Raw genomic sequence first — 14,156 nt, 5'->3', positions numbered from 1 at the left:
GGTATACCTCGCTTTATTAAGAGCGTGCCTCTACATGGCAAGCCTAAAACCAACTAGGACGCGTTTCAGTCACCGTCAGAACCTTGGTCACCTCGATGTTACAATGAGCGTCACTTCCTTAAGAAACGTACACAATTAGTAACAAAGGGAACGGCTGAAGATTAACCCTTGCCTTCCTGTACCGCCATTGAATAATCTATTTACATCCCATGGGCTTTGCTCTCTGTTCAGGATATGAAAACCTTCTACAACTCCCCTTCCATACCGCAATGCTGATCTCACACCTTCTATAAGGAGTGTATACATGCTGTGCCTATAGTAATATTACAATCTACTGGAGAGAACAGAATATAAGCACAATTATAGCTCCCATTGTAGCGATATAAATAATCATATTATATTGTGAAAACTACTAATGAGTTATAGGAAGTATATGCAGATTTATGTATAATGAGCCGAATAGTAACATTAAATGATCACTTCAAGCCTCTAACATTCATAATAACACCGGCAGCTCATCGTAATAATACCGGCAGCTCATCATAATAACACCGGCAGCTCATCATAATAACACCGGCAGCTCATCATAATAACACCGGCAGCTCATCATAATAACACCGGCAGCTCATCATAATACCAGCAGCTCCTCATAATAATACCGGCAGCTCATCATAATAATACCGGCAGCTCATCGTAATAACACCGGCAGCTCCTCATAATAACACCGGCAGCTCATCATAATAATACCGGCAGCTCATCGTAATAACACCGGCAGCTCATCATAATAATACCGGCAGCTCATCGTAATAATACCGGCAGCTCCTCATAATAACACCGGCAGCTCATCATAATAATACCGGCAGCTCATCGTAATAATACCGGCAGCTCATCATAATAATACCGGCAGCTCATCATAATAACACCGGTAGCTCCTCATAATAACACCGGTAGCTCCTCATAATAACACCGGCAGCTCATCATAATAATACCGGCAGCTCATCATAATAACACCGGCAGCTCATCATAATAACACCGGCAGCTCATCATAATAATACCGGCAGCTCATCATAATAACACCGGCAGCTCATCATAATAATACCGGCAGCTCATCGTAATAATACCGGCAGCTCATCGTAATAATACCGGCAGCTCATCATAATAATACCGGCAGCTCATCATAATAATACCGGCAGCTCATCATAATAACACCGGCAGCTCATCATAATAACACCGGCAGCTCATCATAATAATACCGGCAGCTCATCATAATAACACCGGCAGCTCATCATAATAATACCGGCAGCTCATCATAATAATACAGGCAGCTCATCGTAATAATACCGGCAGCTCATCATAATAACACCGGCAGCTCATCATAATAATACCGGCAGCTCATCATAATAACACCGGCAGCTCATCATAATAACACCGGCAGCTCATCATAATAACACCGGCAGCTCATCATAATAACACCGGCAGCTCATCATAATAATACCGGCAGCTCATCATAACAACACCGGCAGCTCATCGTAATAATACCGGCAGCTCATCGTAATAACACCGGCAACTCATCATAATAACACCGGCAGCTCATCATAATAATACCGGCAGCTCATCATAATAACACCGGCAGCTCATCATAATAATACCGGCAGCTCATCGTAATAATACCGGCAGCTCATCGTAATAATACCGGCAACTCATCATAATAATACCGGCAGCTCATCATAATAACACCGGGAGCTCCTCATAATAACACCGGCAGCTCATCATAATAATACCGGCAACTCATCATAATAATACCGGCAGCTCATCATAATAACACCGGCAGCTCATCATAATAACACCGGCAGCTCATCATAATAACACCAGCAGCTCATCATAATAACACCGGCAGCTCATCGTAATAATACCGGCAGCTCATCATAATAACACCGGGAGCTCATCATAATAATACCGTCAGCTCATCATAATAACACCGGCAGCTCATCATAATAACACCGGGAGCTCATCATAATAATACCGTCAGCTCATCATAATAATACCGTCAGCTCATCATAATAACACCGGCAGCTCATCATAATAATACCGGCAGCTCATCATAATAACACCGGGAGCTCATCATAATAATACCGGCAGCTCATCATAATAATACCGGCAGCTCATCATAATAACACCGACAGCTCATCATAATAATACCGGCAACTCATCATAATAATACCAGCAGCTCATCGTAATAATACCGGCAGCTCATCATAATAACACCGGCAGCTCATTATAATAACACCGGCAGCTCATCATAATAATACAGGCAGCTCATCATAATAATACCGGCAACTCATCGTAATAACACCGGCAGCTCATCATAATAATACCGGCAGCTCATCATAATAATACCGGCAGCTCATCATAATAACACCGGCAGCTCATTGTAGCTGGAATACAAATGTATCAAATTCATGAAAAAATTCTGTTTAATTTAACAGCAAAAAATATATATTACTTCCAGAGCGGACCGGACAGATTCTGTATCTTTTTCTATATATAATATTGAATTCATTGTGATATATATATATATAACGCACCATATAATGTACTGAAGAACTCTCAAAAAATTGTAAGGGGAGAGAAATGGAAAAAAAATGAAATTCCTCCATCCTTCGATGCGTCTTGTTTCTGCAGCGCACAAACGGCAACAAGAATGACAGGATGACTTTATTCTGCGGGTCGGTACGATTACTGCGATACCAAACTTGTATCGGTTTTTATTTATTTATTTTTTCAGATATTCAATTTTTCACAATTATTTTCTGATGACATTTCTTCCCGCAATAGCTTTTTTATTTTTCCGTTATCACAGTTGTGCGACGGCTCCGGTTATGCGGGACGTCTTGTGGTTTGTGCTGGTACCATTTTAGAATGGATATGGCTTTTGATTGCTTGTTATTGCATTTTTGCTTGGAGACCGGGTGACCAAAAAAGCGCATTTCTGGCTTTCTTAAATAAAATTCCGAATATCTTCATCATGCACGGTAAACATTGCATTTATTTGATAGATCGGACTTTTACGGACGCAGTGATACCAGATATGTATTATTATAAAATAATCTATATAATAATACAATAAATATGGCAAAAGGGGCCGATGGAGGGCGATCACCCTGCGATCTCCCTTCACACATGTCCTGCAGCTGCAGGAGGTAGAAACACGATAGACCGGTCACCAAGGGGTTAATAAAATGTTATTGAACCGCAGCTTTCTAGGATACGTTTGTGTGCAATATGAAAACAATTACTGGATTGTGATTTGGGGATGAGATTTGGTGCAGAAGTTGCTCATTGGATGGATTTTTCATGTAGAAATAAAATATGAATTATTTTGTTTGAGAACTTTTCTTCTCTTTCTTTAGATGACGACGGGGGGAGCGGCTCCCAGGAACGCAGCTTATCTCCCCATTGTGATGTTGAAGATAATCAATCAAGGGATAACATAAATAGTGCTGCACATAAACTCAGGAGAACCACTGCAAGGTCTGAACGTCAGAAACATTCTGAGGAAAAATCAAATCTTTCCAGACACACAAAAATCGTGAGAAATGAAAAGTCATTATCATGTCCAGAATGTGGGAAGTGTTTTAGTAGGAGAGCCCATCTTGTTCAACATCAAAGAATTCACACAGGAGAGAAGCCGTTTTCATGTCCTGAATGTGAGAAGTGTTTTAGTAGGAAAGGCCATCTTGGGAAAGGTTTTCGCCAGAAATCCCAACTTGGGCAGCATCATAAAAGTCACACGGGGAAGAAGCCGTTTTCATGTCCTGAATGTGGGAAGTGTTGTTTAACTAAAGGTAATCTTAAGAGACATCAGAGAAGTCACAAAGGGGAAAAACCATTTTCATGTCCAGAATGTGAGAAGTCTTTTACTCAGAAATCAAGTCTTATGCAACATCAAAGAATTCACACAGGAGAGAAGCCATTTTCATGTCCTGAATGTGGGAAAGGTTTTCCCCAGAAATCCCAACTTGGGCAGCATCAGAAAAGTCACACGGGGGAGAAGCCGTTTTCATGTCCTGAATGTGGGAAATGTTGTTTAACTAAAGGTCATCTTAAGATACATCTGAGAGTTCACACAGGGGAGAAACCATTTTCATGTCCTGAATGTGAGAAGACTTTTACTCAGAAATCAAGTCTTATGCAACATCATAAAATTCACACAGGAGAGAAGCCGTTTTCATGTCCTGAATGTGGGAAGTCTTTTAATACTAAAAAATACTTTACTCAACATCAGAGAATTCACACAGGAGAGAAGCCATTTTTGTGCTCTGCGTGTGGGAAATGTTTCAGCCACAAACAAAATCTTAATGATCACAAAAGAATTCACACAGGGGAGAAGACATTTTCATGTCCTGAATGTGCAAAGTGTTTTAACCGTAAATTACTTCTCGTGGAACATCAGAGAAGTCACACTGGAGAGAAACCATTTTCATGCTCTGAATGTGAGAAATGCTTTAGCCAGAAATCGTATCTCATAGAACATCAAAAATTGCACACAGGGGAGAAGCCATTTTCATGTCCTGAATGTACAAAATGCTTTAGCCAGAAAACAAATCTCCTGTTACATCAAACATGTCACACAGAGGAGAAGCCACTTTCATGTCCAGAATGTGGGATGCGTTTTAAACGAAAACAATGGTTAATAGAACATCAAAGACGTCATACAGGGGAGAAGCCATTTTCATGTCTTGAATGTGGGAAGCGGTTTACCACTCAAACATCTCTTAGGAAACATCAAAGGACCCACACAGGAGAGAAGCCATTTTCATGTCCAGAATGTGAGAAGCGGTTTAGTAGGAAAGCCAATCTTGTTCAACATCAAAGAATTCACACAGGGGAGAAGCCATTTTCATGTCCTGAATGTGGGAAGTCTTTTACTCAAAAATCAACTCTTATGCAACATCAGAAAAGTCACACGGGGGAGAAGCCATTTTCGTGTCCTGAATGTGGGAAGTGTTGTTTAACTAAAGGTCATCTTAAGAGACATCAGAGAGTTCACACAGGGGAGAAACCATTTTCGTGTCCTGAATGTGGGAAGTCTTTTAATACTAAAAGATACTTTACTCAACATCAGAGAATTCACACAGGAGAGAAGCCATTTTGATGTCCTGAATGTGGAAAATGTTTTATATCCAAACAAAAAGTTGAGATCCATCAAAGGACCCACACAGGGGAGGGGGGAGGGGGGGGGGGAGAAGTAATTTTCATGTCCAAAATGTTTGAATAGATTTATATGTAAAGATCTTGAGGGATATCAGAGAATTCACACAGGATAGAAGCTGGTTTGCAAACTACAATTTTGTTTTCTCTGGACAAGTTTGACAAAAATCAGAGCCAAAGAAATTTATATGAATAGTTTAAAAAACTAAATTGTTAAAATTACGTGCAGTATACGTCTAAAGCAAAAAACAGCAACATGAACAAGCTAGCCATGTTAGATGAGTATGGGCTACATGGGCTTTTTACATGGAATGATATCATCTACACAGATTTTCCAGATGAATGTTCATTCCTGATTTTTACCTTTTATATAAACAAGGAAGCGATCAGCCAAGAAACAACCAAAATGTGTCCGTCAGGTGATCCCATCTTTATATAGGCCAAAAATTATAATTTGTCAGCAGCATATCTCCTCAGTTTAGCAATAATTCATCCCCATAGAGTTTGCATCGGCCCCTGTAAAAGCTCTTTAAATGAGCGCTGATTGACCAGTTATGTCATCAAGTACCACTCGTTTGTCATATCTCGCTTCCCTTTTGCCCAGTTCAGGGGCGAAGCTAAAGGTTCAGGGGCCCGGGTTCAAAAATTCAGCTTAGGGACGCTCTCCACCTGTACCCGTACCCGTACACATACCTAAACCGCGCAGCATAGAGCTGTAAAAGGGATTTACATACATGATGTAGCCACTTGTCATAAGCTTTTCAAACATGACTTATTTCCTGGCCTACGTGAAAATGTGTTTGTAGCCCCTTCAGCAGTGTTCATGTTTTTGGTTGCATTTGTGAACCACAATTTGAAAAGCACATAAAAAAACTACTTGCGGTACTCAAACTATGTTAAGAATACCTACGCGTCAAGCCCCAGATAACGTCAGAAAAATTTTAAACCTAGTCCACATCTCACAAACTTAAAAGTCCCCACTGCTCCTCCTGGCACTTGACATAGAAAAAGCATTCGATAGCTTGTCATGGGAATATCTATCTTAGATAGGATGGGTATGAGAGGCCCATATGTGGCAGCCTTGAGATCCCTGTACTCCCGTCTGTCTGTGAAACTGAAGCTTCCTGGTTCAGAGAACAACTCGATTCCTATTCAGAGAGGGACAAGACAAGGCTGCCCACTAACCCTGGCCCTATTCGCACTCGGGATGGAACCTTTGGCCTGCCTAATCAGACAAAATCCGAACATATCAGGCCTTAGATGGGAAAGCGAATCTAAACTGAGCCTCTGTGCAGATGATATTTTATTATCTCTTACTAGACCCCTAACCTCCTTACCCAACCTAATTAGATCTCTTGACTCCTTTGCGGAGGTGTCAGGCTTAATGGTCAATATGGACAAAACTGAGGCTCTCTATATTAATATCTCCAGCCAGATGAAAAAGCTGATAGAACTCAATTTTGGGTTCCACACTCCCTCACACTTCCTTACATATTTAGGTATAAAACTAACCCACGATCTAGCCTCATTATACAGGTGGAACTATCCCCCATTATTTAAATCCATTAAGGCAGATCTGAGGAGATGGGACCAGCCCACCTTGTCCTGGGTTGGAAGCATAAATGCTGTCAAAATGACAATACTACCACAACTTCTCTATCTTTTCAGATGCCTCCCCATTAACAGCCCGGCGGCAGGTTTTAAAGAGATCCAAAAGGCAGTCTTCCAATTTATCTGGAGGGGAAAGACCAAGAATCAGGCAAAACGTTATGCACTACCACAGACGGGTGGACGGACTATCTGTACCCAACTTTCAAAAATATTTTACGGCGGCCCAATTGCCTCAGATTCCCCCGATATTCGCAGGGTCGGGAGCACCAATCTGGGCAGAACTAGAGGCCTCTATGATAGCCCCAGTGGACCTCCATACAGTCTTTTGGGATAGGGGCTTCAGGGGCCCGACCTTATGACTACTGTCCCCATTGACAGCTTATCTTTTTGACATCTGGAGAAAAACTAGATTCAAATATTCCTTGATGACAGATTTCCCGCCCCTTTTACCCATTATCCCTAACCAGGATTTGTCTTTGAGTACCCAACAGGGGGCTTTCCAGTGGTGGAGAGACAAGAGTATAACACACCTACACCGATTCCTACAGTTTCAAACGCTCCTTAGCATTCCCCAGATTACTGAGAAGTATGACATTCCCAACAATCGTTGGCTTGAACTTCACCAGATCCACAGTTTTGTTAGAGCATTGCTGCCTAGGTCGACATCTATACCCAATAACACCACATTCGAAAGAATATGCCTATGGACCCCCCTCCAACCGGGGACCATCTCCTGTCTATATGCATCTAGAATCAACCACCTCTGGACAGAAAACTTCTGTATATGATTAAATGGGAAAGAGACCTTAATATTTTTCTCTCTTTGCCATGTTGGCATCATTGTTGCACATCTGCATCCAAGGGCAGCCACCAGGTGACGTTGGCGGAGACCTCAATTAGGATTCTTCACAGATCCTACTTGGTCCCCGAAATAATCAGTAAATACGATCAGACTCGCTCTTCGTCTTGCTTTCGAGGCTGTGAGGGGCTAGGCTCTACTGTGCACACCTGGTGGATCTGTCCGAGGCCGACATCCCCATGGAGACAGGTTGCTGGCCTAGTATCATCAGTGATCGGTAAGCCCTTTGACCGATTCCCAGCATCATGTTTGCTGGCGGATAAACAATTAGGCTTTAACAATCAACAGCATAAACTGTCTCAAAACACCTGTATGGCAACCAGAGTATATATAGCCTCACAATTGTTATCGCCCGTATTGCAGATAAACCCGGTCAAAGCTAGAATCTCGCGGATGATGGCATATGAGAAGCTTTCAGCTATCAGAGAAGACAGGATGGAGCTGTTCTTGAAAACATGGCAGCCGTGGTCCAACTACTTAGGAGTTCCAGGTCTCACAGAGGCCCTCCAGCGATAAGTTAGGGAGGGGTGAGAGATATAAAGTAGCCCTACAGAAAGCATGGATAGCAGCAGAACTAACCCCAAAAATACATTACATGGTTTGCGGAAGTTGTTGCCTGGATACTTGACTGAGCTTGCTTTTGTTATGTTTTGTTTTAGAAACCTTTTTATCTTGAAATCCCCCTGCAAGGGGTATATCTATAGTTACTATATTGTAATAATTGGAGAGAAATTAATAAATCTATTTGAAACTAAAAACTATGTTAAGAAACTGCATACATTATTCAAAAGTGCATGTGGATTTAGACAATGCAGGCATTTTTTTAAACCAAATAACGCAGTAGACCAATTTATTGTTTCTGAAGACAAAACCGTCAGGAATCTGCTGATTGTATATATGATTATTTAGACTCCATTTTCGTCTCTCTCTCAGCCCGGGCAGAGAGCCAAAATGAAATTATGCTTCCTAAGTGGGGTCAGTTTTTACTTTGCTTTCTGCCTCGTGACAAAATACGCTGGTGTATCTTCTGTCTGAGGATTAAGAAATGAATACGTTCACCAACAACCCTGGCTAAACGCAGATTACTGCGACCCTTACTAGAAGCGCTAAAGTCCAAAAACATGAAATATGCCTGGCTCTTCCCATTTGGAATAGGAGTGACCCACAAGGGTAAGAGACTTAATATTCGATCTCCGGAAGACCTACAGGAGAGCTGGCACCATCTGGGTCTTGAGCCCATGGACCTTCCCAATTGGCTTCCCTTGACGGAGTTTACGAGTCTTCCTCACCTGCAGATACAAGAAACCTGGCGCACGGCCTCGGCCTCAAAGTCTCCCCGTGGCAAACAGAGAAGGAAGCAAAAAGATGATACCGCTACCTGCGACACCTGAATGTTCTGCTTATCTGTTTTGTGTTTGTCACAGGAGTAGCACAACTCAACTGAGCCCTCATGGGCGACACAATCTTCCTGACTTCCACGGCAGACGTGATACTGGAGGATTGGAGAAGACCCACCTGTTGGACTCTTACGGCTTGAACCTTTGGATTTGTTTCTTTTAAAGCGGTTCTTTTTTCTTTTTCAGTCTATAGCTTCCAGATGTGGGTCTGTTTTTACCCCACTTTTTCTCATTATTCATTCGCAAGTGCCTTTTTGTGCCTCCCCCGATCAGGCAATAGTTAATATTTTTGTTAACGTTACTATTTTTTCTTTTTCTTTTCCTCGACACCCCCACTACACGATTGAGTTCCGAATTTTTGTAGAACTCCCCCGCAACATACAAGTATCAGAAGCTACTGACGCATTTATTCACTGTTATAAATAATAAGATTGTTTATACCTTTCTTCCCATTTCCCAACTTTCCCTGTCTTTCCCTCCCCCCCACCACCTCTTACTGCGGTACAAACTGCTAGCAGAACATCTTGATAGCTACTACCAAAGAATAGGGGCCGTATAGTGTTGACTGCATAACCCCAGACCATACTACTGCATATAAAGCGAGTGTCCAATTGCTAAAAATACATACTCTGCTTGTTTTTTGAGGCTGCAACCAACAGTCCGGATCAACAATGAACACAACGAGAGTCGTGGAGCCATTGAGACTCACGTCCTTCAACGTCCGGGGCTTGAACACTCCTCAGAAAAGGTATAGTGTCTCACACATGATCAAAAAATACAACACGAAAATACTATTATTACAAGAAACACACTTTAAAGCTAACAACATACAACACCTCCCTGGGAAAATGTTCTCCCAGAGTTTTCATAGCTCACACCCTACCTCCGCTTCAAAAGGAGTGTCAATTTTGCTCCATAGGTCTATAGCATTCTCTATGAAGGCTGAGTACTCAGATGAGATGGGCAGAGTTTTATTCTTAAAAGGTTCCATAGAAAATAGAAAGATAACACTAGCGAATATATACGCTCCCAATTCCAACCAAGTTGACTGGCTGATTAATCAACTCAACACACTAAAGGAATTCGCAGAAGGTCCAATTGTTCTGGGAGGGGATCTTAACATCTTTCTCAACCCCATATTGGACTCATCGAAGGGCAGGTCGTGGATTGCTCAGAGACAAATTAGTAAACTAATTAGAGCACTACAGGAGGTGGGAGTCGTGGACGCGTGGCGGACGGTCAACCCCTCGACAAAAGACTATACATATTTCTCACAAGTCCATAACTCTTTCCAGAGACTGGACCATATACTTGTCTCTCGGGACATCTTGACAAAAGTAACCGAGACTAAAATAGAACCCATCACCATCTCCGACCATGCCCCAATACACGTAGATCTAAATTTTAATGAAGAGGGACATAGGGAATGGATATGGAGCTTGAACACCTCTTTACTGGACTCGGGACTGGAGAGAGACCTTCTCTCGTGTCGGCTAGAGGAGTTTTTCCAGTTAAATGACTCTGGAGACGTGGACTTCCCGACGGTCTGGGAGGCTCATAAGGCCTACATGAGGGGCCTCTTTATCTCACTAGGCTCAAAAATCAAAAAACAACAACAACTTGACATAGACAGACTCTTAACTAGGATAGCGAAAGCGGAAAGACTCTCCAAATTATCTCAAACAATAAACAACATGGAGGAGCTAACGGATCTGAGACGCGAACTTAGGTCCAAGTTAGACTCTAGATACAACAGGAAGCATCTCTACCTTAAATACAATTTTTATGCCCACGGTAACAAGGGAAGACATGTTGACATCTATGATCAAGAAGGCCAAAACTAAAAATCATATCTCCTCCGTCCAAGATCACACAGGGAATCCCAGATACTCCTCAAAAGAAATAGCCGAGGCCTTTCAGAGATTCTATATGGATCTATACAATCTAAAAGCTCCAGGCCCCAATACAAATCCTATCTGTAACAAGGAGCAAATTGATCTTTTCTTGAGTTCAGTAGATCTCCCTAAAGTGAAAGACCACGAGGCCCAGGCCTTGACGTTCCCCATCACCCTACAAGTAGAAGATATTTTAAAGACAGCCCCAACGGCAAGAGTCCCGGTCCGGACGGCTTCCCAGTACTTTACTATAAAGCATTTAAAGAGACACTAGCCCCCAAGCTAAAAGACCTAATGAATGCCCTCATGTCCGGAAAACCACTACCTAAGCAAGCACAAGAAGCACATATTGCGCTTATTCATAAAGAAAACAAAAATCCGGAGCTCTGTGGCAGTTACAGACCCATTTCACTTATTAACGTAGACGTCAAGTTCTGGGCTAAGCTATTAGCAAAAAGAATAGAAAACCTTATTCCCCGATTGATCGATAAAGAGCAGGCGGGTTTTGTTAAAAATAGAGAGGGTAGGGATAACTGCTACAGGTTGCTCCACGCTATTAGATATGCGCAAACACACAATATAGAACTGGCACTGATGGGAACAGACGCCGAAAAGGCGTTCGATAGGGTGAGCTGGACCTATATGGAGAGAGTGCTGATCCATTTCAATTTTCCTCCCCTCTTTATCGCGGCGATCTTTTCACTTTACAAAGAACCGCATGCAAGACTGAAGGTAAACAACCTTCTCTCCCCTCCATTCGATATTAGAAATGGCACCCGCCAGGGATGTCCACTTTCCATGACCCTCTTTATCTTAACTCTAGAACCTCTGCTGAGGAATATTAAGCTAACCCTAGGAATAAAGGGACTAGATATAGGCTCAGCAAACCTAAAGACGGCTGCATTTGCAGACGATATTATGTTTGTGATCTCCGAGCCAGAAACAGGTATCCCTAACCTGATCAATCTGCTAAATTCCTTCGGAACCATATCAAATTTTAAGATTAATTACTCCAAATCCACCATCTTAAACATATCCATCCCACCAGACTGCTGTTGCCGTCTAAGGTCCAGCTCACCCTTTGAATGGTCAGAAACTTCAATAGACTACCTCGGAATAAAGATTACGAAAAAAATAGATGATCTATACAACACCAATTTCATACCCCTGCTATCCCAAATCAAATCCCTTCTTCAGAAATATGATGCGCCGTATGCCTCTTGGTTCGGCAGGAAGAATATTTTAAAAACATACATATTACCACAAATACTTTACAAAATGAGAATGCTCCCTATCCATCTCCCACAATCCTTCTTCAAAGCAATACGATCAGCCTTCCTGGGTTATACATGGAGGCAAAAAAGACCGAGATTGGCTTTTAGTCTCATGGTTAAAAGGAAAACCGAGGGGAGCATTGGTCTGCCATGCGTCCATGACTTTTACCAAGCAGTCCAAATGCGTTATTGGATAGATCTGATTTCCCCTTCTGGGGACAAACTATTACACTCCTTGGCCTCAGGTAGGGAAAGAGATACCTTATTAGAAGACCTATGGCTCCCTTCCAAAAAAGTTTACAGAGCGAAAGACTTTAATCCTCTGCTACGCGGCCCATGCGAGATTTGGGATAAACTTAGACAGACTCTAGCACCGGGTGTGTCCCCCTCAGCTCCACTGTGCATTTTGAGTAAATAGCTAGATAGATCAACAGACAGGGACATCAGAACCCTATGGAGGAAGTTCTCCCCTCTGAGGATAAAGGAACTACAGCTTCTAGCCCACAAACAACCAGAAGAGATCCTGACCACTCTAGCTCCGCAGTTGTCCTTCTCCTTTTTACAAAAAGCACATATACTCCAGGCGTTTAGGGAGTTCCTGAAATCCTTTAAATCTACCAGGCCAGAAACTCCATTTGAAAAGTTACTAGTAAGTGACCAACCTAGGAATAAAACAATATCAGTCATCCGCAATAAGATATTGCATCCGGAGGCTCCCTATAAACCAGCTTTTCTGTATACCTGGGAAAGGGAGCTCGGGATCTCCCTCACCTCATCAGATATCAAATTAATTATGCAAACCGCCTTTGGACTTTCACCCTGCATATTGTTACAAGAAAGCCACTACAAAATAATGGTCAGGTGGTACAGAACCCCACAGTGGCTCTTCTTACACAAATTAGCTGACCATGATAGGTGCTGGAGGTGCAACACGGAGATGGGATCCTATAGTCATATCTGGTGGGAGTGCAGGGAGCTATCCACGTTCTGGAGGGAAGTAGGAGAGCTACTTCGCCTCCTTAAACCTAACTTCCATATCACAGCGGAAATACTTTTCCTCTGGAGACCGTCGGGGAACTTCCACCCCTTGAAAGACAAGCTGTTAGCTTACCTACTTGATGCCGCAAAAGTCTTAAAGGGGTTCTGACATGAAAAAAAAAAAATTGTACTCACCTTGCCTGGCCTGGCCCGATCGCCAGGCATGTCCCCTCCAGCCGGCATCTTCTTCTGTGCCTTTAAAGCAGAGCAGGAGCGGTCAAAAAGACCGCTTCCTGCTCTGGTCCGTCCGTCAGGCACTTCCGAGGTCAACGGACGGACCGCCACAGCAAGCACGTCACAAGCAGTGCTTGCTGTGGGCGGCCCGTCCGTCCGGCTGAACTCCGGAGTGCTGCGCATGCGCAGTGGAGACGCGGCCCGTCCTGACTCCTGTCAGAGGGCACCTCTCCACTGCGCATGCGCGCGATCCCGGAGCGGTGCGGCTGCTGGAGGAAGAAGACTGCCTGCCGGGAGGCATACTAGCACTTTCTGCTTAGGTTAAGCAGCGCTGCTGATTAGAGCCACCTGATTGGCTCTTCGGCACCACGTGACTGCACAGCGTGCACCAATCAGGTGGCTCTAGTCAGGCTGCTTAACCTAAGCAGAAAGTGCTAATATGCTGCCGGGAGATGACCCCCCGATGTCAACAACAACAGGAGACAAGGTAAGTATAAGATTTTTATGCTTTAGCAGCCATTAACCCATGGGTTCCCTGGGTCCATTAGGCAGACCAGGGAACAATGGCTGCTAAAGCATAACAAAATTATTCATGTCAGAACCCCTTTAATTTCATCCCTCTGGCTCCAGAGAGTGCCCCCTTCTTTGGCGTCTTGGAAATCCAGAGTGGATTCCATATACAATATGGAAGAACTAC

General features: G+C 43.0%; 2 protein-coding genes across 2 annotated transcripts in view; one reads left to right on the top strand and one right to left on the bottom strand.

Annotated features, from left to right (window-relative positions):
- The window catches only part of LOC136590872 (zinc finger protein 420-like), a 49,314-nt gene extending 44,083 nt beyond the window's left edge, over window positions 1-5,231 (top strand). The window contains exon 11 of the mRNA XM_066588404.1: window positions 3,411-5,231. Coding sequence (XP_066444501.1) covers window positions 3,411-5,155 — 1,745 coding nt within the window. The 3' untranslated portion in view covers window positions 5,156-5,231. The remainder of the gene's footprint in view (window positions 1-3,410) is intronic.
- Window positions 1-14,156, bottom strand: part of LOC136590885 (zinc finger protein 157-like) — a 261,800-nt gene that overhangs the window by 98,038 nt on the left and 149,606 nt on the right. The window lies entirely within an intron of this gene.

Source organism: Eleutherodactylus coqui, chromosome 1 (genome assembly GCF_035609145.1).
Source record: "Eleutherodactylus coqui strain aEleCoq1 chromosome 1, aEleCoq1.hap1, whole genome shotgun sequence".
Lineage (NCBI taxonomy): Eukaryota > Metazoa > Chordata > Amphibia > Anura > Eleutherodactylidae > Eleutherodactylus > Eleutherodactylus coqui.
The sequence above is the reverse complement of the archived record's forward strand: the minus strand, read 5'-3'. Positions and strand labels throughout refer to the sequence as shown.